Genomic DNA, 24538 nt, shown 5'->3' with positions numbered 1-24538 from the left:
CTTCCCGCATCGAAGAGGCCCGCACTTCCGCGAAACTTCTCTCCCAAGTTGTGCAATCCACTCCTCCTTCCGAACTCCTCGCCAACGAACTCATCCGCGAATTTGCTGATCGATGTCAGTCTGCAAGCAGAAGTGTGCAAGCGTATATGATTGCAGAAAATCCAAGCCCTGACAATGATACCATGGAGACTTTGATCGAAACCAATGAACAGTTGAGCAAAGCTATGAATCAACATCAAAGAGCCGTACTACATGCGCGGAAAGTGATGGGTCTTGGGAACGGGGAAAATACTACTCCTCCGTCCAGAACAAGCTCGGGATTTACACCACCGCCAGGTCCACCACCGAACCAAATTTCCAAACCTACCGCGAGCAGTAGCAAGAGACCTGCGCCACCAATCCCGCCACCGGGAGATATAGCACCTATGGATGATGAAGATGATGAACGAAACCCTTTCAGTGACCCAGAACCAAGCTCATCGAGGAGGCCGCCGTTTCCCTCTGATGAACCACCAAGAGCAACTGGTCAATTCAATGATACCCATGGTGTCGAACCCTATCACCCTGGTTTCAAGGAAACGAAAAGCTATATGGGAAGACAGGATAGTAGCATAAACAATATCACCATGCATGCTGCCGTTCCTGAGAGGGATGAGGATGACGAGGATGACGAGCCGAGGTACTCTGTCCCTGTTGGCAAACAGCCAGTCTATAGATACTAGTAGGCTTTTGAGAATATAACGTAAAGCTAGAAGGACATGAGAGTTTTGGGATGAACTCTGCTGAGTGAGGCATTTACCATTGGTGGGTACATATTGGAGCAATTTCCGGGGTCGAGAGCGAAGCGGCATTTTTGATACCTTGGGGATGTAAGATTTATCGAGAGGAGTTTGTAATCGATGGTAGTTTTCAGTTTAAGGTGGATATTGCATTAGTTCGATACTGCTTCCTTTGGTACCTGGGAACGATAGACTCATGAGAGGAAATGATGAGAAACCAATCAATGCACTACGTCATTCCGACTCCCATGCTTTTGAATGTTCCCATGGTAAAGATGGTTATTTCATCGACTGCGGAAATAGATTTTGCGGAGGTTCCAACACTTTGCGCCCAGAGTGAAGGATTGTACCTCAGACGTCTGCATAATAAACCAATTTGATTCTGGCTAGGATTCTTGGCGGTATCCTGTGGTCTAAAGACTTCCCGTCGTCACTACCGCATAAACTCGGTGAACTGAGATGGCTTGAGTAGAATAAAGTTTTGTAGGATGAATGCCTCGCTAAGAGTAAGATGAGATGGTTTATTCAAAGGGCTTCTTCCAATCAGACAGTCTGTATCACAGCCAAAGATGCCTTATTAAGTATTGATAATGTGTATCACTGCATTGACTTTATACGGCAATTCAGCCTATTCGTGGGATACATGTGTAATTGCAGAGTACAGTGCGTTTTGTTGAGGGAGGCTGCCATATAAACTCGTCAGATACGACAGATACGATGTGCACTTTCTATATTATGGGATAAGATTGTGAGTGTACGGAGTATGATTGGATGGATCACGAAACTAAATTAACCAAATTCCGATATATTTCCAAAGTTTTTGTCGATTCTCCCACTTGGAAATAGGAAATGATAAATAACCTTATTTCAAAAGGGCTGAGTGTGATTTCAGTTTACACGGATCTGCTGAAAGTGGAGTGCTGCTACCTACTCCGTATACTTTCTATATCCATCTACATATGCATATGTACGTACAAGTACCGGACGGACTTCGATGTACCGTCCTGTACCATGATTATTTTGAGCTGTAAGTACGTGTAAGTATGTACTCTGTAAGAGTAAGGTCACAGTCAAAACTCGGTGAAAATGAGGTAAGATCTTAAGTTAGCACCAATTAGGAGTAACTCTTTACATGAGCCACCTCACTTTGAATTTTACCCCAATCCCGCTCCAATTTTGTTGAGTTATATTCCATTAGACAGACACTTTGAACAACTTTTATCCCGCAGAACTCTATTCTGTGTTTGTGATAACGTAGCTAGCTAGCAGTTCAGTTCATTCAGTTCACCGAGTTTTGACCGTCTTGATAAAATTATTATTTTGAGATCTAATCTTTCTTATATACTACTCGGTAGGAATCTTTGATGCCAGACATAGTTAATTAATCGAAGTTCTAGATGCTGTACCTGTGTAACGTTGAGATCACAACCAAGTTCTACCGTTATCCACAGCCAGCCCCGAATTTGAGATTCTTATTATGCAGGTACATATATTAACTTGCAGGCTATACGAAGGATACTGCGGAGGGAAGATAGGGAAAAGCTTCTTATCAAATCCACAAGAATGGCCTATCAATACGTTCTACCAATAAAACAACTAATATCTACCGATTTCATTTCAATTCTAAGCTTGGAACTTCCATATCCGGTTAACGTTCCCCGCCTTTGCGGGTAAACCCCTCGTCTAATCACAACGTGGCTGCGGTCACTTAGATCTTCAAGCAAGTACCTCGTACCCAACTCAATTTAACATTTCCCGCAATCAGTAGATAGGGAACACCAGGAACAATGAACATACGCGGCCGATGAGTGAATATTGTGGTTTTTATGATGAATCATCTTTTTGCGTTTGATTGGTTTGTTTGCAAAGTATTTCTTGAAATGCAGTGTCATGTCTTCCTGCAGGTACCAGGGTCGATGAAAGCTAATTGATAGGGAAGTCCGATGTTCATCACTTGTCATGATTTTTTATAAGTAGTCCGTCCTCCTCCTCCTCTTCATTGCCTCATCCATCACTTTCTAACTCATTCTCCCGGGTTGAAATCTCATGATGCCATCTCTTCACCTCTCTCGAGTCCTTTGCTTCGCCTTGGCACTTTTGCCTGCTGCGAAAGCTACCTCAATCCCATCGTATTCGAAACATACTCAGGATGCAAAGAATGGAGCTGTTGCTAGCGAAAGTTCGATTTGCTCACAAATCGGTATTGATATTATGAAAGAGGGAGGAAATGCCGCTGATTCCGTAAGTCCGCTAATCCATAAATCTGAAGTTTCTTGATTAGCTATTTTAACACTTTCACTAGATTGTCGCAGTACAGCTCTGCGTGGGAGTAGTTGCGATGTATCATTCTGGTATCGGAGGCGGTGGTTTCGCGACTGTGCGATCAGCCAATGGAACTTATGAGTTTGTTGATTTTCGTGAGATGGCTCCCGCCGCTGCTTTCGAAACTATGTACAATCCTCCTCTTTCCAACACAGCTGCCTCCCTCTATGGCGGGTTGGCAAGCGGTGTACCAGGAGAGCTACGTGGTCTTGAGCACATTCACACAAAATACGGAGTCTTGCCTTGGAACAGCTAGTGCTTCCCTCTGTCAAAGTCGCCCGCTATGGATTCAATGTTACCGCCGACTTAGTGCGCTACATGGCTTCCTCCACAACTCCCTATGACTTCTTGACTTATGACGAAACTTGGGCAATTGACTTTGCTCCAAATGGAACTCGAGTGAAGTTGGGCGATCTGATAACCAGGAAACGTTATGCCGATACGCTTGAAGTCATTGCCGAACATGGTCCAGATGCATTTTACACAGGCGCCATTGCAAATGCCACAATCACCGCACTCCAGAAAGCAAATGGGACCATGACCCTTTCGGATTTGAAAAATTACACCATCGAGTCCCGAGCTACCGCGAACACCACTTATCGAGGCTTCAAAATTTTTAGTGGAAGTGCGCCATCTAGTGGTGCTGTAGTCTGCAGTGTAATGAACATTGTCGAGGGCTATGATATGTCGACCCCAAGTCAGCTGAACTACTCGACACATTACTTGGACGAGGGAATGCGCTTCGGCTACGGACAGAGAACCTTGTTGGGAGATCCCAAGTTCCTCGCAAACTTAACAAGTTACCAAGATAAAATGTTATTAAAAGCCACAGCTGCTGAAGTTCGATCGAAGATTGAGGAGAATCAAACTTTGAATGTATCTGCTTACGATCCTTCAAATTTCGAAATTCTTTCCGATAGTGGAACATCTGCCAGTGTTACTGCTGACAAGAGCGGTCTTACGATCGCCTTGACCTCTACAATTAATACTGTGTTTGGTAGCAGAGTCATGATTCCAGAGACCGGTGTCGTAATGAATAATGAGATGAATGGTAAGACTTCTACTTCACCGCGAAATCCGCACATTATATTAACAATTCCCTAGATTTCTCCATCCCCGGCGCAGTCAACGCATTCGGCTACCCCCCCTCCCCAGCAAACTTCATCCGACCATTCAAGAGACCCCTCTCCTCCATCTCCCCCACCATCGTCGAATTCCCCAACGGCACCGTCTACATTTCTCATGCCTCCGCTGGTGGTTCCCGCATCATTACAGAAGTAATCCAGCATCTCTGGAACGTACTCGACAAGAATATGACTTCAGCAGAAAGTGCGCGTCAACCAAGATTCCACGATCAATTATCTCCCAACACCGCCGCCTTTGAATATGGAGATCCAACTTTCGGAGTCGAGGGTTACAGCAATGAGACCACGGCTTTCTTCAGAGAAATCGGAGCCAATGTAACATTCATGGCTTTGGGAACTTCGACGGCCCAATCACTGAGACGATTAGGGAATGGAACGTTTGAGGCTGCTGGTGAGCCTAGGCAACTTAATAGTGCTGGTTATGCGATTTAGGGGGGTTTTAATCTAGGATACGGAGTCTATGTGATACGATAATGAGTAATTTATCAATGAATAATTTATCAATTAACTACTGATCGAACAAACTGTTCCCATCTCCAATGTTTTACCAGAATATTTTCGTTCATAGAGCATTTCAATGTCTAACTTTGTGAGAAAAACCCTGCCTCTTCGCTAGGTTATGTAACATTCATTGTATCCAGCTGTGAAAATATAAAGATTTCCTATTCTTAAATTTCAAACAATTCCCATCCAACATACCACAACTTCCTTCCTGTCTTACTCTATACTTCATCGAGCCCATATTCATATTCATATCCATATTTACATTCAAATTCATAAATTCCCTCGAGCTCACCCCGCCTCATCTCCAGCAGTCCCGTCGAAGACGAACCACAGGGTCTCAACCTTGAACTTCCAGCATATGCTAGTATCATAGTACTACATGGTAGAGTCGAGTAGAGTAGAGTACAATAGAGTAGATAAGGTATCCATTGAAAGGACTAATAATGTTGTCAAAACTGTAATAATAGAATGATAACAATCATCAAGTGTATAGGTACTAGATAGGTAATTAAGACTTACAAGTACAAGTGGCAGCTGCGCTAAAGTGGGGAAGTCGAAGGGAAAGACTACCTATCGCTCGCTACCTAGGAATTGGTATTGCTAGGTACCTATATATTGAAGGATTTGTTTTTCTTTTATATCATTTTTTGATAAAAGATGAAACTTGTTCTTTTTCTTATATGACTATACACTATTAGATAGCAATTTAATAAAAATACCCAAATCCGACGCGATCACGATTAAAAAAGAAAATCAATATATTTCAGTACCTGTGAGCCGGATTAAGGCGATGCCCACCCACCGCCCAGACTGTAAATGTTGATGACGCAATTATTAATCTGTTAATTAATTTTGGGGGTTATCTTTAAAGTTGGCAGATACGAAGACTAGACTTATCGGAATTATAGATGCAATCATAAATTAGAAGAATTTGTAAACTCAACATAAAAACAGGGAGAATACAATTAATCTCAAGGAAAATTTTCTTTACAAGATTTATCTCAATTATTTATAAATGTAATGAAATCGGCCCTAGTCTTTTCGTGGTTGTACATGGTATAAGAAATTAACTTCTCTCTTTGTCATTTGCCATCCTTTATCCTTATCACTGTCGCAAACTTCCCTCCAAAGTCCACCACCTTTCTTCATATCGACAACTAGTTATACAAAGGCACTCCCAAGATGGAGCTAGAAATCTCTCTTCTCAAATGTTATCCCACAGTATCATAAATTCACCATGAACCCAAGGCAACCTGCATGAGCCGTGCAGAGCTCGCCCATACCCGAATGGCTCAAAACCCCATCGCGTCCTTATCTGACTGTCTGGAATCTGAACCTGCTCAAGGTAAGATGTGAACAGCTTCCAATGGTCCCACTTGTTCTTTTGTACTGAGCAGCTCGTTTGCAAGATCCTTCATCTCAGCATCATTGTATCCGGCTACTGAAATCGACTTGATATGGACATGCAATTTGCTGGAGCTGGGTGGACTATCCTCCCTAAATGAAAGGAAGTATTCTTCTGTAATGACCGTGCTTAGGATTCGGATATTGTGATTGTGAATGGAGATAAGTCGGATCTGGCATTTGAAAGTTAGCTTGAACCTCATATATACACACTTCACACTGACATGTAATTTTCGTGACGCAGACCGAGATGCATAGGACTGGGGCGATTGTTTTTCCATCATTTCTGTCTCAATCTGCTGCTGAGTGCTATTATCATTCATCCAAGCAATATAAGCAAGTCTATAAAATGCAATAAACTCGGTCGTTAGAATTTCATCATTCATCGCAGAGCGCGACTGGATTGTGAGAGCGAGCGCTGTTTAAGTCGCAAGTCGTCCAGGCAGCTGTGAAGCCCCAACAAGAAAAGTGCACTTCATACATGTCTCTATGTTGTCAAGCGTTAGCAGAATATGAAGGTGTAATGAAACGGATTAGTTATAACACACGGCCATTCGTAAAGTTTTCCTAATCCTTCCCAGGACAATTCTTGCATGTCGTTGTGGAGTGAAGCAGCGACATTCCGGCTGTTGAAGAATAGATCTCCAGGGCTGTAGAAGAACAAATCCTCATCCGATCGAGGTGTCTTAGCACGGTCAGTTAAGGTTGTCCAAATCATAGGTATATCTTTGGTTGAGTCAATGATGATGCCAAACATATCGTTGAGTTCTTTCTTCAAGATTTCGCTTTCCCTATGTTCAGACTTCCGAATGGACTTATTAATCTGGACAGCAGCCCGTCGCGAGCAGACGTAGTGAGTGCGACATGTACTCAGATATAGATCGACTCTGTGATTATTGCATGTCTCGATATATGATCTGCTGCTTGTGCTCTGACACTATACAGACTACAAGCGATCTGTCTATCGTAGCATGAATGAGTGAATGATATCAATAGCTCTTATGATAAATGTTATAATGATATTAATCTTATAAATAAAAAGTTCTTATTTGTAATTACTATAACGTTATAATTATTACAATAATAGTTCTTTAAAAGTTATATGTGAGAAGTTTTAATATCTTCCACTTCCAGTAGTCGTCGTGATGTTAACTTTAAAAATGTACTGTGGAAGCATTTATAACATACTTCAATAGCAGCTTGGTTTACAGCATATCCTAGATCGACTAATGGTAATGATTGCCGTGTTGCTGTAGCAAAAGATGCCCAAGTGGCAAAGATGATAACCAACGTAGCCATCTTGGCCTAGAGGTGATGGTGAATTTGGTAGAAGCTATTCATTGACAGGTATAAAATAAATTATAAGACACCAATCACTTTCTTTAGCACATAGCTGAGATTTATCATCATGCCCAGGTTTAACCCAGAAAGCCCTTAGATTGTCGAATCTAACATTGGAAACGAAAGGTGCCACGGAACATCCTGTTTTAAAGACTCATTGATTCCCTAAAACACCCTTTCCTAATGCCCTCAAACTATTTTCATATCTACCCGGACTATGATCCAACAACATACTACCACCAAATCTCACTTCCCCGAATCTCTTCTCAACATCTCTCACGTACTTCAACACGCTTCTAGTTGCTGGTTTGCCTAGCCCACCTTCCCCTCTACTATTTTGCCCATCGGTCATGCCACCCTTCCCTGAAAAAGCATCTCGTTTCAAGACAGCCATGCTCTCAACCACGAAAACCTCTCCAGGTGGCACCAGCTTACTACTCAACATACAAGCTCGGAGCGCTTTGAGTGCAGCATATGCCCATTTATCCTCCTCTTCTTCATCATTCCCATGACCAGATCGTCCATACCATCTTTCTGAAAATGAATTACTCATGCCTGCCCAGACTCTTCTCTTTACCTCGCCTTTCGCACCAGAATTGTCGCTCTTAAATGCGAGTGCTACAGCTTGAAGGTCGTGAAGCAGACCAAGGGAGAGGCGAGGGACAAGATCATTACCATTGACTACTGTTGTTATGAGGCCTCTGGTTGCAGATCGAAGGGACGGAGAAAGGGTTGCGGGCGGACCATAGGCATAGACATGGATTGGTCGACCTGGTGGGAGGTGCAGCATATGAAAGTAGCTGCTTGTAGCGTTTTCGGATGTGGATGAATGATCGGGGTTGTAAGAAGTAACGAAAGATGTACCATAGCTAGCAGGTTCGGAAACCATGATGGCCAACAAAGTACTTACGCCACCACCCAAAGAATGCCCACACATAACCAACCCGTAGTCAGGGAACTCCTCCAGTGCTGCTTTAATTGTAGCCATAACACGACCTCCACCACCTTGAAGAAGTCTACGAGCAGAGGCATGAATTCCCTTGTGAACCTTGTATCCTTTACCGCGCCAGACAAGCTCATCATAATCACAGGTCATATCAGCTAGAACATCTTCAAAGCCAAGGGTACCACGACATGTGAGGACTACAGCCTGCGATTGATGGTCAAGCGATACATAATGAACCATAGGAACACCTGTATTTGTCAATCCACTGGAGTCAGTCCCACCCTGAGGATCAACGAATGAAGAGAGAAGAATAGTGTCGGCGGGTAGTTGCGTATGAGAGGAAAATGATTGATGTTCAAGGTGATGTATTGCATCAAGCTCTTTCCTTGCATCAGGATCCGAGATTCCCATTACTCGAAGAAAGTTAGAACCGTAAGAAGCTGATGCGAACCTGACAAAACGAGTTACGTTTTGTACGATATGCCGTTTTGGAAATGTGCCATCGATTGTACCAGTACGCATTAGACGATCAAATGCTTCTCTACTTTCAAAACCTGCTTTTTCGGTTCCAGAATTTGGAATCAGACAAATCTCCGAATTATTTGTATGCAACGTGAATATACTCTCCTCATTTGAACGAGTGCGGCGATGGGTTTTGGGCGCCGAAAACGACTGTTCGAGGGTCAAACTCCTCTCTGATCTCAACCTCAGAGCATTATTTTGCCCCATGACTCGATCCCTCGACGTGGTTGGAGAATGAGAACGTGTTTGGTCAAAAGAGTGGATTGAATAAGTATCAGTCTGAGAAACCATGGAGTCTTTTCGTTGTTCGCGAATCGTGTAACAATTGGTTCTCGAAGGAGTGCGAGGTAAATCAGCCTGGATCCTGTCAAGATTTTTCGATGTCAAGGGGATCTGGTTTCCACGTAATATTATTGGGGAACCCACAACATTTCTCGATTGTTTCGGAGGGACTGATAGATGTGACGAGTTAAATCTAACTTTGGAGGCATGAGTGGGGTCACCCCATGTTGGGCGAGGGCGAGGTGGAAGTTTGGGTTTGCTGTCCTCCTTATTTCGATCTTTATTGAATAAACTTGATAATTTAGTATTGGATCGTCGCTTCAAGGCCTGGCGGAAAGAAGTTTTTTTATCCGGTTCCTCCGTGGTTGGTTCCTCGAATTTCGATCGCTTGGACATACGGTTGCTCGAAATTGGCTTGAGGAAAGCTGGTTTAGGAGTGTCATCCGGTGACATTGGGCTAATGGGCTTCCTTGACCTCTTTTGATTTGCCTTTGCCAAGTTGTCTGAGGCTGAGTGCAAAATTTCCATATTCCCTTCAAACTTCTCGTCCGGAGTGCTGGGTAAGGAGAGCCTGGGTATTTTAGATTTTCCACTGTAACTTTTTCGGCGAACAATAATGGGGGGATTGTCGTCTTCTGTAGACAAAGGATCGTCTACAAGAGTCGTTGTGGATGTCTTGGGTGGGCTTGCTTTGTTGAGAGCTTCGTGGTCGTGATCATCACCGGAATCATCATCAATATCCGTATCCTCTATATCCGTATCCTCCTCTATATTCGGGTGTAAATCTTCTTCTATAACGCTTGTACTTCGTAACCTATTTCCCACAATGCCATATACAACTCTATACCTCGGTACCAAGGGCATTTCTGGTTGTTTATCCCCAGCATTCGAGTCTGCTTCAACATGAAAAGCATGCTCTTCCAATATTTCCACACCGGGGGGTGGTAAAAAAACGGGAGGTCCAAATCCAGAAACTTCAACGGTAATTGTCTTTGTAGTAGTCGTTATTGTGGAGGTTTTGATAGAAACAGAAGCATCGGAGGGTAAAGATTGAATTAACCTCTGCCTCAATACACTCTCCGCCTTTTCCTCCACTGGGTCAGTCTGGCTTAACTCTTCTCTTTCAATCGTTTCCAACAGCTCATCGCCTCTTGTATTCATGAAGGATAGTTTTCGATGGTCTTCCTGATTACTATATGAATCGCTTTTGATCATACCAACCACATCCGCTCGTCGTCCATTATCGAGGACGACCACATCCCAAAGCACCTCCTCATATTTATTTTCTCGACACTCGAGGTCGGTCAATCTGCGACACCATCTTTGCAACAATGCTAACCCGCATATACCCAACAAGAGATCTCCCACACTGACTCTTTCTCCTTCCACTCCCGTGGCGGGGTTCTGAAATTCCCGTCGAATCAAGGTGATGATGCTTGCTATGGCCCTTGAAGAATCGGTTGAACCAAGGATTGAATCTAGGGTACCAAGTAACTGTTGTGAGATGTCCGTAGCTGAAGATAAAGCGACAGAAGAGAAGTGAAACCCAGTAGACGCAGCGAATGATATTCCTGTGATAGTAGCGTGTAAGTTTGCGATACTTCGTTCTAATAATCCTTCTGCTTCCAACTTTCCCAATTCTCCGGTACTACGATTTGCCACATCTTTCCCGGCACGATGTATTATCCCCTCAATGAAAGCTCGACTGACTTCTAACCCCGTGAGTGTTGTTACTCGCGCACCGTCTATAGCAAGACCTCCTATGAATGTGCCAAGCCGAATATACAGAGAGGAAGACCTTGTCAGCAAGCTGACAGCATTGGCAATTGGCGCTGGGAGAAGCGTCGATTCTCGAGTTATCTGTGGCAGATGTTCGAAGTGTGTTACTGCATTTTCCCTTGTGTCCTCTACTTGACAGTGTTCCTCTTCACTTAGGGCCTCCAGAGCTCGAGGTTCTAACTCCTGCAAATTCATCTTATTATGCTCTGTCAATGAGGGATTTCGAGTAGGATTCGGGAACTAAAGCTTCCTCGACAACGGACTTACAAAATTCATGCTCGTAGCGAGCAAGATGGAGTGTCGAATCTGGTAGGGCTGAGATGTTTGTTGTATACTCGTCCCATGATGCGGTATGATGTTTTCTGAATGGTGGCGGGCGTTGACAGTGGAATTGGAGATCATTTGACATGTGATTTAATGTGCTGGCCATGGAATGTGCTATTGGTAGTAATAAAACATGACTGTCAAGAATGTGAAGATTTTGAGAAATTGCACCTACCTATGAATGAGCACTCACTGTCGCAAAGATGAAGTCGATTGCTATAGTAACGGGTATTATCTGGATTGGAATGTAGTTCAAAAGAAATCCCCTACAGTGGCCAGCGGCCCTGCGTCCAAGACAAGTCTCTTGGTTGTATGAGAATATGAATTTTTCTCAATTTAGAGAGAGGGGTTTTGGATCCCGCACTCCGACATAGTTTTTGCTAATACCTAGGTAGTGTTGGACGGCTGAAGTCAGAGGTAAAATTCGTGATAATTTGCTCCCGAGGTCCTTCAAGTTGGAATTGGCAAAGAAAGAAATCGCCAAAGTAAAAGCCACCCCACCCAACTGTGCCAAAATTACCCCGCCACATTCAAGTTTCAGCCATATTTTCAGCCTTGCCTCCACAGCCTTCCCATCTCAACCACTTAGATCGCTATGTTCTAGCGGCTTGCATCATTTGCTGGAGCTACTAGGTACTCAAAACAAAAGCTCTAGAATTACTTGGTACCGTCAACACTCTCCACATACTCTCTTCCCAACACATAACAGACAGCCTTCTCTCATACATGCGACGGGATGTCTGAAAGGGGTCAACACAGAGGTGGCGGTCGTGGAGCTGGTAGAGGTCATGGTGAACACAGAGGTGGCAGGGGAGGTGGTAGAGGAGGTCATGGTGGGGAGAGGGGTGGACATGGCGGGGGAAATTTCGAGAAACCAAAGAAGGAAAATATCTTGGATTTGGGAAAGTACATGGATAAGCAGGTCACAGTTAAGTTCAATGGTGGCAGACATGGTTTGTAACTGATTTTGTGGTAAAATTAGAGAGGTTACTAACATGAATCCTCATAGTGAAAGGGACTTTGAAGGGCTATGATGCCCTGATGAATCTGGTTTTGGATGATGTGGAGGAAAAGTTGACTGGTAAACCCTCCTAGTATTTTAAAAATTTCGTACTAATGTGAATTTTTTTGCAGATGATGAAGGAAATGAAGCATGGAGAGCATTGGGTTTAGTGGTTGCAAGAGGAACCTTACTCATTGGAATAAGCCCAGTCGATGGCAGCGAAGAAATAGCGAATCCTTTCGTACAACAAGAAGAATGAGACACAGAATAAGAGGATAAAGGTTGGTTCCTGGGGAAGGGGGGAACAAAATCCACATGGCCATCTCGACGCGCTCAGGGGGAAAACTGGACACGCACTCAGCACCAAAACCAATAGTTTACAACGCATCTTTTTAAATGGATGCAGACATGATATCAGAAGGCGCTGAATTGAAAGTGCTTCAGCGAAGGGTACAACTGAAATGAATATATCATGATGTTGAATATTTGGGCTTTAACAAATCAGTTGATGTGATTTCGAGGGTTGGGCAAGAAGAAAAAGACCGTGAAGGTACATGTCCAAGGAACTAGCGATCCTTCAATCTTCAAAGATACTTGATGCAAGCGTAGTGAAGCCCAGCGGCTCTTCTTAGGTTCAATCTCTTTTGATATACGTAGGATGAAGCCTGGTATAAGATGCATTTTGTGTATGAGGCGGTGTCTCGGCCAAAGAAAATCGGTTTCATTGATCTTCCGACTGTACGGATGAATTATTCGAAGCTATGGTTAAAGCTTCTCCACTGCTCGTGTGAATTTTACCGGTACCAGGAGGATGGTACTGTTACAATAGATATTTCAACATTTGTGGCACCATTGAATCCGCTTCCATGCCCTGAGGGTTTCCAATAGTTGAAATTGTGGTCAAGCCATCAAAGATTTTTTCTTTCTTTTTGACTCTTCATCCAGTTCAAAGATTCTGATTGTTTCAGTTCGAAAATTTACAACTTTTCAAAGATTAAATGACCACATTCAACCTGCCCATTCGGACCATTGGACATCATTATCAATTCCAACCCTGCTCACACGAAACGAGAACAGACAGATTCATTCCTTGTCCCGGGATACAAATACAAAACATTCTTCGCTTCTTTTCAGCTCGCGGTTAAATGCGTTCACAACTGCATGATGTACCGTGCGAACTGGTCATGATTGGCCAAACTCTTTCTCCTTTATTATACGAGCCCTGGTTGATAATTTGCCCGATCCCTTGATAAGCACAGGTGGGCGCAATTCTTTGCATGATTTTTATATCTTAAAATTTAATACCGTCATGCCATTCCTGATTGATGATGTGGGAGGTCCTCAAAAAATCCGGTGGCATGAAGAAGATTCCTATGCCAACCGCATTTTATTATTTCCTCATCTTGGAATGTGGGATTGCTATTTTTAGTACAGATTTTTGCAATTCATATACCCATGGAAACGTATCAAAGGTTCCGTCGTCCGAAAGAAAATAAAGTCCTTCGTTGATAATTGAATCCCTGGCCTATCTTCAATTACTCTTTTGTTGAAGCCCTCACTCAGTGTCCAAACAGAGTCTAGAAGCTGCATATCCTTACCACCGTTCAGGCATCAATTTACGACAATATCAAATGTCGAAGCATACAGTTCAGAACAATGTCGTGATAGCTACGAAAAGACATACAAATGTCATAACGCAAGTCCAAATGACTTCTACAAGCGAATCCGAAATATTGCCCCCGTTCCAGCTTCTCCCGCAAACTCCAAAGGCTCCTGTCTCAAGTCACCAAACTACCGCCCACAAACTCGCATCTTTGCTCCAAGAGATTGCTTCTATAATGGAAACAATCACCGGGGAAAAGATGATGTGTGGCGAGGAGCTGGATGGTTTGGAGGGGGATGTACTTGGTGGGTTGACAGAAATGGTATTGATCATGGAAGAGGAAGTTGAGCAGATGATCGAGTTGGCTGATGTGGTCGAAGAATATGTGGAAGAATTAAACATGGCAGAGATAAATAGGTGGATTGCTAATCCACCGCTCTCGAGTCACAATGACGGTACTAGAGCAAGAGACAGTCACTCGGAGTCTCAGATTAACGCAGTGAATGAATGGAAAAGAAAGTTGAGTAATACGGTGTTTGAGGATGGCAAAGAGTGTAATAAGACTGGATTGAACTATAATTTCGAGAGATGTATAAGTTTGGGCGGACTATTGGAGAAGGCTGAGGAGGATGTTTTGAGATGGAGAGTGAGGAGAATGTCCGTAGACTCTGATAATTATGGGTTTGACGAATCTTCCGAGGTGGTTATTGGGGCAGGAATTTCTGTGCCCATCACAAACTACAGGAAGGGAGTGATCAAACAAACCATTATTTCACTGCCTCCGAGAAGGAATGGTATGGATATAAGATTTAGAGACTCTGGTCTGGGTCTCATGAGCCCTGTTGGCGTTACCAGAATACCGATCAAGAAGGAACCTAAAATTGTTACTAAGTCAAGTCCAATTGGATTAAGAACTGGATTTGGCTCTGCCAGAAAAAAGAAAGCGGTTAGGAAGCCAAAGTGGGTTTGAAGCCTCGAGGAGGTATAATGAGATTTTAACAGACAGATGATGAGCAAAATTCCAGTAATCCAACATGCATTATTTTGAATTCTTAGTTAGTATTTGATTTATTCTTGACCAAAATCAAACCTGCATATGATGCCCTTTTAACCTTTCATCTATGACGCTCTATGTTTTATCCCAATCCCAAGCTTACCATTGCGAAGTTGTACCTGTATATCCAATCCAATAATATCAACGCTTGTTCTCAATGCTTGTCATCAATGCTCGTAGTAATGCGCCATTTCCAACCCGGCCCTCCTGAAACCACATTTAACATAAAATCCCTCGTTGGCTTCACTACAGTCCAATATGCTTTTATAACAACCAATCTTCTCCGCGATAAAGTCAAGAGCTTGAATCATCTTCAATCCAAGTTTCTTTCCTTGTTGATCTTTCGCAACAGCAATGTCTTCGATGTGACCCACGAGACCGAGGTTGTGAATGCTATTAGATGCGTCAGTATTCGTCGCTCCACGTGCAGAACCTTAGTAGTCTAGATGTACTTACAACTTTCTTTCTACAATCAGAGCACCAGTAGCGACAATCTTCCCCTGATCTTCAATAACCAAGAGATAATAACCACCCTTCCCTTGATTGCCATACCAATCGTACCGCTCATTCCACTGCTCTTCGGTGATATCCCCAACGACAGTCAAGACCCGTAAAACATCTAAGAATCCGAGAGCATAATCGGACTTTTGTAATGCGCGAAGAGTATATGATTCGGGAAGGGATTTGGCAACTTCAGGGGAGACGAGCTCAGGTCCAAAGAGACCTTTTGTAACTCCATTCGTGACAGTCATTTTTTGTTTCTTTTTGTGGGAGCGGGTGTATGACGGATGGAAGCGACAAGTAAATTAATATTGTAGTGAAAGTGGTGAAAGTAGTAAAAGTAGTGAACGTGGTAAAATTAGTGACAGTATTGAAAGTGGTGATAGGTAGTTGGTTCCAATCGATTAAGATGTCGATTGTAGAGAAGAAGAATGAGGCGCGCGGCTGCCCCTTTTCGTATTAATGAGATCTACAGGAATCCCTCGTATCTGTTAGTGGCAGTGCAGTAAAAAAATAATTTTGTACTTGTGGAAGTTCAGGGTTAATTACAGTGTTGAGTCAATGGTAAAAGAGTGTGGGAATTTGGTTGGAAGAGAAGTATTCTGGCTGTTTTGGATGCAGCTGAAGTTGTGTAGATGTAGATGTATGTAGGGAAATATTTAGAACTTTGAAAACTTCAGCCTCGCTGACACAGATATCGATAACACAATCACCATTTCCTTTATCCAGGCTTGCATACCTTGGTGCCCTATCATCCAGGCACCAACATTATCCCGCGGATATTGCTCGGTCGGATGATTATCAGGCCGTCTCTATATCATGGATATAGATTTCTGCCTGGTGAAGCTGAATATGAGGCATAAGTCGGCATGGATTCTCCGCCCGAAGCTCAACCGAATGCCAAGACGGTGAGTTTTCCTCGACATTGTACGGTATTGATGAGTAATCAACGGAATTGTTCATTAGGTATGCAGGAATGATGCAGGTGATGAGTGACTGATGAGCGAATACTGGGGGATGAATATTTTTCGGCTTAAAAATGGGGAAATCAGCAGAATTCCGTCTTCTACTAGGTATGCTTACGAGCTTAACAAATGTTTAGTAATCTCTTTAACCAAATGCAAATATCAAGAGGTAAACACTTCTAAGTTTTTGAGGATGGGAGAGGTTTGAGGTTTGAATGTTTAAATGTCTACTCGTAGGAGTGTTGAAGAACGAAATGGTAAATAACAAATACCTAATAATACATTGTAGATCAGATGTACCGGTACACTAGCGTTACTAGCTGTAGCTGTACGGTTATCGGCATTTCACTTGCGGACAATGCTTCCTTTCTCCAGTTCTCCAGTGGAGAGGGGAGCGGAATGTCGGAGACATAATGAGAACGAAGAAAAATATCGAAAGGTATCCGGAGCATACATATTTAATTAAGCCAATGATGATAAGTAACAAGTCTAATCCAGTCTAGTTTCAATGGAGAAAACATGTTTTGAGGCTGGAAGAAAGTTTGAATGTTCAATTCGAATTACGTCCATTCCAAACAATAAACAATAAACAATAGGTAATAAATGACATGATGAATAAGCTTGGAAAAGGATTTCACGCAGATCAGAGTGGGAGGAAGGAAGGGAAGGCAGGGAAGGCAGGGGAAGCAAGGAAGACAGAAAAGGCACGAAAAGGCAGGAAAGGCGGCAGAAAAGGCTTTCGTCACGTGTAAAAGTAATCCTATGAAAGCGAAAGCGCGACCCAGCGGAGGTCCATCTTCCGCTTTGTGCAAAGAGTTTCCTTCACAAATCCGCATTGTTCCCCATCGCCCCCATCGCCCCCATCACCCCCATCGCTCTCCCTCCAATCCAAACTCTGCTTTACCAATAATCGCATCGCATCCTGTTTTGGTCCCCTGTGTATTTCAAATGCCACAACTGTCTTGAAACATTAAAAGTATCCCTCTGCTCATCCCTTCCTTTGTTCTCGACAACTTATTGTCAGCTCTCCGCCTCTCCCATTTCTCCACCTTTCACCTCCGCTCATCTTCTTCCTTCACGTACACATATACACATACACACATACTCACTTCATATACTTTCCAATTGGAAGTCCGCAATCTCATACAAATTATCTCCAAACCATAGTCATGGAACTTACAACGGAAACTCAGGGCGAAAAGCGAAAACGTAGTCCGGAAAGTTCTGGAAGTCAGAGCCATGGACGGATAACACAAGCTCCTCGACTGGGCGACAATGCAACTCCAACGGCTGCTGCGCAGATCAACTATTTGGTGAAAGCTAGGAGCGATAGACTTAAACTGGTCGAGGGAGATTCCGAAACTTTCGGAGATGTTTTGAGCATGTTGGACGAATACGAAGGTGTGTATTTATCACGTGATTTCGCTCCCGCTCGGTGGGGAATTCTGCTTGCCTGTGAGGATTTAGGGAAGAGCCTTGCTAACTGAAGTAGGCGTCCTTCAACGTCGCGAAAGTCTAGCATCTAATCTCGGCGCCAAACTAGTTGGTCCTCTACTTTTGAAGTCATTTGAAAAGCTTTTTGACGGCCCAATCAAAGTCATTCAAAGCTCCTATGCCCTTGAACAAACGCCCATTACTTGGTTAGAGATTGTCTCTTTCGCTCGGAGTAATCCAGCAGACTTCATTCTCACCGAATCATTGCATGGCGTGAAAGTTTGTCGATTCTGGATTAATGGAGGGCAGATTGAAATATCTGAAGACGATTATCGTTTGATCATGTCAGGTGCTCCGGAAAGGATGATTCCAAGTCAACCTATGCCGGAGGATGAGACCTCTGAGCTCGGCACTCTACTCATTCTCGAGAATCGTCTTAGTATGTTGATCAAAAAAGCTGATGCTGTCGCAAGTCGAGCGAGACAACTCAACTACCATTTGAAAGGAAGAAAGAATGCTATCCTGGCGAAAAAGTCTCCGGAACAACCTTCTGAATCTCCTCTCTCATTTGCATCTCAGCCATTTTCTGCGATTAATAGAAGCCGATCACCTGCTTCCCTTAATGGTGAGACAGCCAAGTTGCAGCAGGATCTATTAGAGCAATTTCACAGCCCAAATCGTCGCCAGTCCCTACCATCTCAGCCAAGATCGAAGCAACCTCGACTTCACACTTCTGAACATACAAATTTTCATTCTTTCAACGGTGCACCTCAAAGTTCTGATCATCAGCGAGTATCGCAGCCACCATCTAATTCTGATGACGGCATCGAAGGGCAATATCGAGTCTTAATGGCTGCCAGGATTGAGAAACTACACAAAGGAGATCCCATTACGCCACCATGCGATCGATGCAGACGATTAAGATTCACGTGTACCAAGCATATGACTGCTTGTGCTGCATGCACAAAGAAGCATGCTAAGTGTTCTTGGAAGGATGTCAAAGATGGGGAACTTGAAGCCACAGCATCTGCTCTAACGCAGCGAGACTCTCCAGCTGCATCAGAAGATGGTTTGTTAATCGTCGATAAGAAACATACGCCAGAGCGATCAAATTTAGCAAGTACTAGTGGTGGTATTACTACTATTGGAGCAAGTGGATCGAGCAGACAGGTTCCAGTAAGTTTTCCGAACACATCAATGGTCAATTTGTTTTTATTATACTGTACATTTGACAATTGTTAACTCTCCAATGTTCTAGGTTCATACACAACACATGTCGATGCTTTCTGGTCTGGAAGCTGAGCTACGTTCTCAGAATACATTGGAAACTAACAATCAGCCTCCTACTGTCGCTGCCACCTTGCAAGTCAAATCACCGCAACAGAAACCGGAGCAAGAAAGAAGAGTATCTGTTGAACATACCTTATTGGCACAGATGGCTTCAGCAGCAGCAGCCGCTAGCAATATATAAATATGGGGTGTCTCAGAGATAGCATAAAGGTAGGATGACTCTTTGAAATGTTATCGTCTTAGAATCCACATTCATCTTGAATCTCGTCTAATATTCTGGCCGTTGCCGAATTGTATGGATTTTAAGTACTCGGAGATCATTCACTTGATAAAATATCCCTAGCTTTTTTACTGTTGGCTAGTTATGAGGCGGGTTCGGAGTCATAGTATGAAAATGGAAGGAATAGCCACCTTTAATGTCCATCGAGGATGAATACTGAAGAGTTGAAGGCTTGGTCGGTTACTGTGGATGTTTTGAAATCTCATCGAGGTGTTTAGGATACTAGTTTTACTTTCTGGGTCTTTTTATGAGAGGCTCAATCTGATTATTTAATGTTTGTGTTATGTCTTGCTGATCTATTATTTAATAAAGGTTATCACGTTATCACGTTATTGGGCAAATAAAGCTTGTTTTTCATCTACTGCGTGACTCTATTCTCCAAGTGATTTTATTCCTTGCCGTTAATATATTTATTCTCTTCCCCATTCTCCATCCACCATTATTATGCACTCTTTTCTTGTTGAGAATCGATGCGTCTTAACCTCACGATTTGGAATTCTATCATCCAGTTTTATTTATCGCTAAACAATCATTACTGTTGGTACGAGAAGGATACGGAAGACGTAGCACCCACGGATTACGTAGGTCCTGTATGTCTAATTGTATTCTGTCTAAAGAGCTAGCTACATATTGAAAGTAGTAAGTCTTATATAGACTTACTAAAAGAGCTAGTCTCTTTCGCGTTCGCTTAGTTCTTTATTACAGTAGTAATTGAATTGAAGTCATTCACTTCGTTCACACAATTACTGTTATGTTTTACACAGTACCTACCTTATCTCATCCTCAGACCCTCTATTTCGATTATGTTTTAATATCATTTTATTATTTATCTTTTTTTTTCAAATTGATTTTATTTACTTTATTAATTCTAAAAATTTTATATTAATATTGAGAATAAATACTAACGTAATTTATCACTGAGTGGGCCACTTTCACCTCAATTCACACTCTTCATATTCAACATAACGTGTTTCATCACCCCGTGCACTATATCACCTCGTGCACCACTTTCATCTTAATTCACATCAATCACTTCAATACGCGATTTATCAATAAATAATTATGGTATCGACATTAAATGAATGCGATATCGTTATGGCGATGGAGGCAATGGCTAAAGATAAAAATTTAAGCCTTCGGAAAGCTGCCAAGATTTACAATATTACTTATACAACATTCATATATAGAATGAAAGGGATCACTCCTGCCTTCGAATATCGTCAAAAACAGTATAAAATTACTAAAATTAAAGAGGAGGTTATTATTCAGCATATAATCGATATGGATGAGCGAGGATTTAGTCCTAAATTCATAAGTGTTGAAAGTATAGCGAATCATATTCTTGAATCGAGGGGTGGAAAGTGTATTGGTAAACAATAAGCATATCGATTCGTGAATCGATATAATATTCTAAAAATATGTTTTAATCGTATCTACGATTTCCAAAAGGCTCTTTGCAAGGATCCTAAGCTTATTAATAAGTGATTTCAATTATTCAAAAATATAAAGGCAAAATATAGAATATAAGAATGCAATATATGGAATTTTGATGAAATAGGCTTTATAATAGGAGTGATATTCTTTAATATAGTTATTATTAATGTAGATAGATGTAGCAAAAGTAAAGGAATATAGTTAGACAATAGAGAATGGTCGATAGCGATTGTATATAGTAATGCGACAGGGGAGAATATACCTCCATATCTCTTTATTCAAGGACAAATACATCTAGCCAATTGGTACAGCAAGATGGATATACTTGCTGAATGGATAATTAAAACTATTATAAATGGATAAATGAATAATGAAATAGGTTTAGAATAATTAAAGCATTTTGATAAGTATATGAAACTCCAAACGAAGGGTATATATCGAATGCTAGTCTTAGATAGATATAAAAGCTATGAATCAGATCCTTTTCAGAATTATTGTATAGAACATAAGATTAAAACTATTGGATTACTACTTTATTTGAATCATCTTATCTAATCTCTTGATATTAGTTGTTTTAATATACTAAAACGTATATATAGCAAACAAATTGAGGGATATATACAAATATATATCAATTATATCTTCAAAATCAAATTCTCTATAATATTCAATATTATATATAAATAAGCAATTATAATAGAAAATATAAAAGCAAACTTTAGAAGAATAAGATTAATCCTTTTTAATCCTGATGTTGTACTCTTTAGAATAGATATTCGAATTTGTATATCTATTCCTCCTTCGTTTCCTCTGAGTCATATACCCGATTGGATCTCACAAACACCTCACAATACCATCGAAGCTCTTTCACAAGTATTTTTAGTACGATCTATTATTGTTCAATATTATTTTAGTTCTTTTATATCTATATTTAAGGCTACAGATTCTTTAATTAAAGATATAGAATACCTAAGTAGTATTGTCACGATTTTAGCTTTCGAGAATCACGATCTTCGATTGGTAAATATGGGATTAAGTAAACATCGATAACGTAGTTTATCAGTGGGTCGGACACTTTTTCAATATCCTTTACTCTCTCACTTCAATACGCGTTTATTCAATAGTTATTAATGGAAATTCATTCAAAAGAAGCACGAATAGTCCTGGCCATTGAGGCTATCGAATTGAACAAAAGATTAACGATTCGAAAAGCTACTAATTACTATAGTATGCCTCGATCTACATTATTCGACAGAATTCAAGGTTGTAGTAATATAGCTGAAAGTCGACCAAAAAGTCATAATTTGACTGAATTAAAAGAGGAGGTGCTTATTCAATACATTATTGATATGGATGATAGAGGATTTGCCCCTAAATTAAATAGTGTGGAAGATATGGCGAATTATATGCTCGAAACACAGGGTGCGAAGAAGATTGGAAAGCTCTGGACTCATCACTTTGTAAAACGATGTTCAGAATTAAAGATGTGTTTTAATTGTATCTATGATTTTCAAAGAGCTTTTTGTGAAGATTTAGAGCTTATTGAAGAATGGTTTCGATTGGTATCGAATATGTAGGCGAAATATAGGATTCAGGATTGCGATTTCTACAATTTCGACGAAACAGGCTTTATGATGGGTATAATATGCCCTGGAATGATTGTAATTAATGTTGAACGAAATAGCAGAAGCAAGACAATACAATTAGGCAATCGAGAGTGGGCTACAGCGATTATATATAATAATGAAGAGGGTGAAACTATACTATCATTTTTAGTGGTACAAGGACAATATCACCTTTCTAATTGGTATACAGAGAGTGATTTTCCTGTAGATTGGGCTATTAAACCTACTTCTAATAGATGGACGAATAATGAGACAGGTTTAGAATGATTAAAGTATTTCGATAAGCATACTAGTCAACGAAGAAAGGGCAAATATCGAATGCTAGTATTGGATGGGTATGAAAGTCACGAATCGATACCCTTTCCAAATCATATTGTAAGTCAAACGATATTATATACATAAAGTTACTATTGCATTCAAGTCACTTAACTCAACCATTTGATATTGGATGTTTTAGTGTACTCAAATGTTTATATAGTTGTCAAATTGAAGGATTTATTAAGGCTTATATCAATCATATTTCTAAGGTTGAATTTTTTATAGCTTTCAAAGCTGCATATCAATAATCGATTACTATTCAGAATATAAAAACTGGTTTTCGAGAAGCAGGTCTAATATTATTTGATCCTCAATCTATACTCTCAAAACTAGATATTAGGATTCGTACTTCTACCCCTCCATCTACCTTCTTGGAACTTACCAATTTCTGGATCTCTCAAACCCCTCACAATCCAACTAAGGCTCTTTTACAATCAACTCTAGTAAAAGCTCGAATAACTCATCATCAATCAAGCTCTCCTACACCTATATTTGAGACTGTGCAAGCTTTAGTTAAAGGTACAAAGAGATTGGTATATGAAATTACATTTTTGAATGTTGAGAATCGTATACTTCGAAGAGCAAATGAAGTATTAAATAAACATCGACATATTAAAAAAATTCAACTACATAATGGAGGAGTACTTACTGGACAAGAAGCTGAAGATATATTATCACAACAAGAGGTTGATAATCAGATTCAACGCGACGAGCGTCAAAATGAGGGAAATTCTAATAGGGAATCATTTACTAGTCGATACTGTAGTAAGTGTGGAAAGACTGGTCATAATTCAAGAACCTGTCAAAATAATGCAATAGATGCTAGTTTATTAGATTCTTAATAGTTTCAATCGATTCATCCAATTGTTATTGAATAATATAGTTTTAAAGTGATAAATTGAGGAAAAAGGTGTTCGACCCATTTGATATGTCCGACCACACTGATAAACCATGTTATATTAAAAAGATTTTAATTATGTTTAGGAAAAGTTCTTATTATTCAAAAGATTAATGATATTATATTACAAAAAAAGATGAATATTTGGATTAAATATAATAAACAATAAAATAAACAGAATTCTAATAGAGAGATATCGATTAATTGATACTGTAGTAAATATAGAATAACAGGTTATAATACAAGAATATGTTCTAATGATAATATAGATCCTAAATTATTAGATAATATTTAGTTTAAATCAATTGATCAAGTAATTGTTGAATTATATATGATTATAAATAGGAATTAAGATGAAAATGATATATAAAGTAATATAGTGTATAAAATAATGAAATATATTATGTTTTATCAATTATTTATTATACAATCTACAAATAAAGAAGCATGTTTACTCTTAGCTATCGAAGCTTTTCAAAAAGATAAAAAACTAAGCATTCGGAAAGTTGCTTAAGTATATAATATACCTTGTACAATGAGGTAGAGGTAAAGTAGTACAATCAGACAATCGAGAATGGGCTATATCTATATCTATATCTATATCTATATTTACATTAGGGTTAGGGTTAGGGTTAGGGTTAGGGTTAGGGTTAGGGTTAGGGTTAGGGTTAGGGTTACGGGTAGAGAGGTTAGGGTTAGGGTTAGGGTTAGGGTTAGGGTTAGCGTTAAAGGGAGGGCACGGTATATTTAGGTGAGACTATAGTCTCAGCTATATATTAGCTGAG

At 40.9% G+C, this 24538-nt stretch overlaps 10 protein-coding genes across 10 annotated transcripts; 7 read left to right on the top strand and 3 right to left on the bottom strand.

The window, feature by feature from the left end:
• Positions 1-182: 182 nt before the first annotated feature.
• On the top strand, positions 183-722 carry SS1G_14128 (hypothetical protein; the record flags this gene model as incomplete). The annotated part of the gene is made up of 1 exon (XM_001584795.1): positions 183-722. One exon carries the CDS (start codon positions 183-185, stop codon positions 720-722), a length of 540 nt encoding a protein of 179 aa, XP_001584845.1.
• Positions 723-2828: 2106 nt separating this feature from the next.
• On the top strand, positions 2829-4678 carry SS1G_14127 (hypothetical protein; the record flags this gene model as incomplete). The annotated part of the gene is made up of 4 exons (XM_001584794.1): positions 2829-3020; positions 3082-3275; positions 3527-4152; positions 4206-4678. 4 exons carry the CDS (start codon positions 2829-2831, stop codon positions 4676-4678), a joined length of 1485 nt encoding a protein of 494 aa, XP_001584844.1.
• A 1412-nt stretch (positions 4679-6090) lies between these two features.
• Positions 6091-6911, bottom strand: SS1G_14126 (predicted protein; the record flags this gene model as incomplete). Its single annotated transcript, XM_001584793.1, has 3 exons — positions 6091-6327; positions 6364-6496; positions 6703-6911. The coding sequence occupies 3 exons, from the start codon at positions 6909-6911 to the stop codon at positions 6091-6093; spliced, it is 579 nt and encodes a 192-aa protein (XP_001584843.1).
• A 738-nt stretch (positions 6912-7649) lies between these two features.
• On the bottom strand, positions 7650-11433 carry SS1G_14125 (hypothetical protein; the record flags this gene model as incomplete). Its single annotated transcript, XM_001584792.1, has 2 exons — positions 7650-10990; positions 11292-11433. The coding sequence occupies 2 exons, from the start codon at positions 11431-11433 to the stop codon at positions 7650-7652; spliced, it is 3483 nt and encodes a 1160-aa protein (XP_001584842.1).
• Positions 11434-12084: 651 nt separating this feature from the next.
• Positions 12085-12610, top strand: SS1G_14124 (hypothetical protein; the record flags this gene model as incomplete). Its single annotated transcript, XM_001584791.1, has 3 exons — positions 12085-12301; positions 12358-12429; positions 12483-12610. 3 exons carry the CDS (start codon positions 12085-12087, stop codon positions 12608-12610), a joined length of 417 nt encoding a protein of 138 aa, XP_001584841.1.
• Positions 12611-14057: 1447 nt separating this feature from the next.
• SS1G_14123 (predicted protein) lies at positions 14058-14924 on the top strand (the record flags this gene model as incomplete). The annotated part of the gene is made up of 1 exon (XM_001584790.1): positions 14058-14924. One exon carries the CDS (start codon positions 14058-14060, stop codon positions 14922-14924), a length of 867 nt encoding a protein of 288 aa, XP_001584840.1.
• Positions 14925-15175: 251 nt separating this feature from the next.
• Positions 15176-15760, bottom strand: SS1G_14122 (hypothetical protein; the record flags this gene model as incomplete). Its single annotated transcript, XM_001584789.1, has 2 exons — positions 15176-15401; positions 15465-15760. The coding sequence occupies 2 exons, from the start codon at positions 15758-15760 to the stop codon at positions 15176-15178; spliced, it is 522 nt and encodes a 173-aa protein (XP_001584839.1).
• Positions 15761-16378: 618 nt separating this feature from the next.
• On the top strand, positions 16379-19379 carry SS1G_14121 (hypothetical protein; the record flags this gene model as incomplete). The annotated part of the gene is made up of 6 exons (XM_001584788.1): positions 16379-16417; positions 16764-16802; positions 17105-17264; positions 17642-17875; positions 17967-19084; positions 19248-19379. The coding sequence occupies 6 exons, from the start codon at positions 16379-16381 to the stop codon at positions 19377-19379; spliced, it is 1722 nt and encodes a 573-aa protein (XP_001584838.1).
• Positions 19380-22261: 2882 nt separating this feature from the next.
• On the top strand, positions 22262-23922 carry SS1G_14120 (hypothetical protein; the record flags this gene model as incomplete). Its single annotated transcript, XM_001584787.1, has 4 exons — positions 22262-22485; positions 22597-22730; positions 23300-23620; positions 23840-23922. 4 exons carry the CDS (start codon positions 22262-22264, stop codon positions 23920-23922), a joined length of 762 nt encoding a protein of 253 aa, XP_001584837.1.
• A 405-nt stretch (positions 23923-24327) lies between these two features.
• On the top strand, positions 24328-24504 carry SS1G_14119 (predicted protein; the record flags this gene model as incomplete). The annotated part of the gene is made up of 1 exon (XM_001584786.1): positions 24328-24504. The coding sequence occupies one exon, from the start codon at positions 24328-24330 to the stop codon at positions 24502-24504; it is 177 nt and encodes a 58-aa protein (XP_001584836.1).
• Between the last annotated feature and the right edge of the window lie 34 nt (positions 24505-24538).

Source organism: Sclerotinia sclerotiorum, genomic scaffold (assembly GCF_000146945.2).
Source record: "Sclerotinia sclerotiorum 1980 UF-70 scaffold_30 genomic scaffold, whole genome shotgun sequence".
Classification (NCBI taxonomy): Eukaryota; Fungi; Ascomycota; class Leotiomycetes; order Helotiales; family Sclerotiniaceae; genus Sclerotinia; species Sclerotinia sclerotiorum.
Note: the sequence above shows the minus strand (reverse complement) of the source record. Positions and strands in the feature narration are given on the sequence as shown.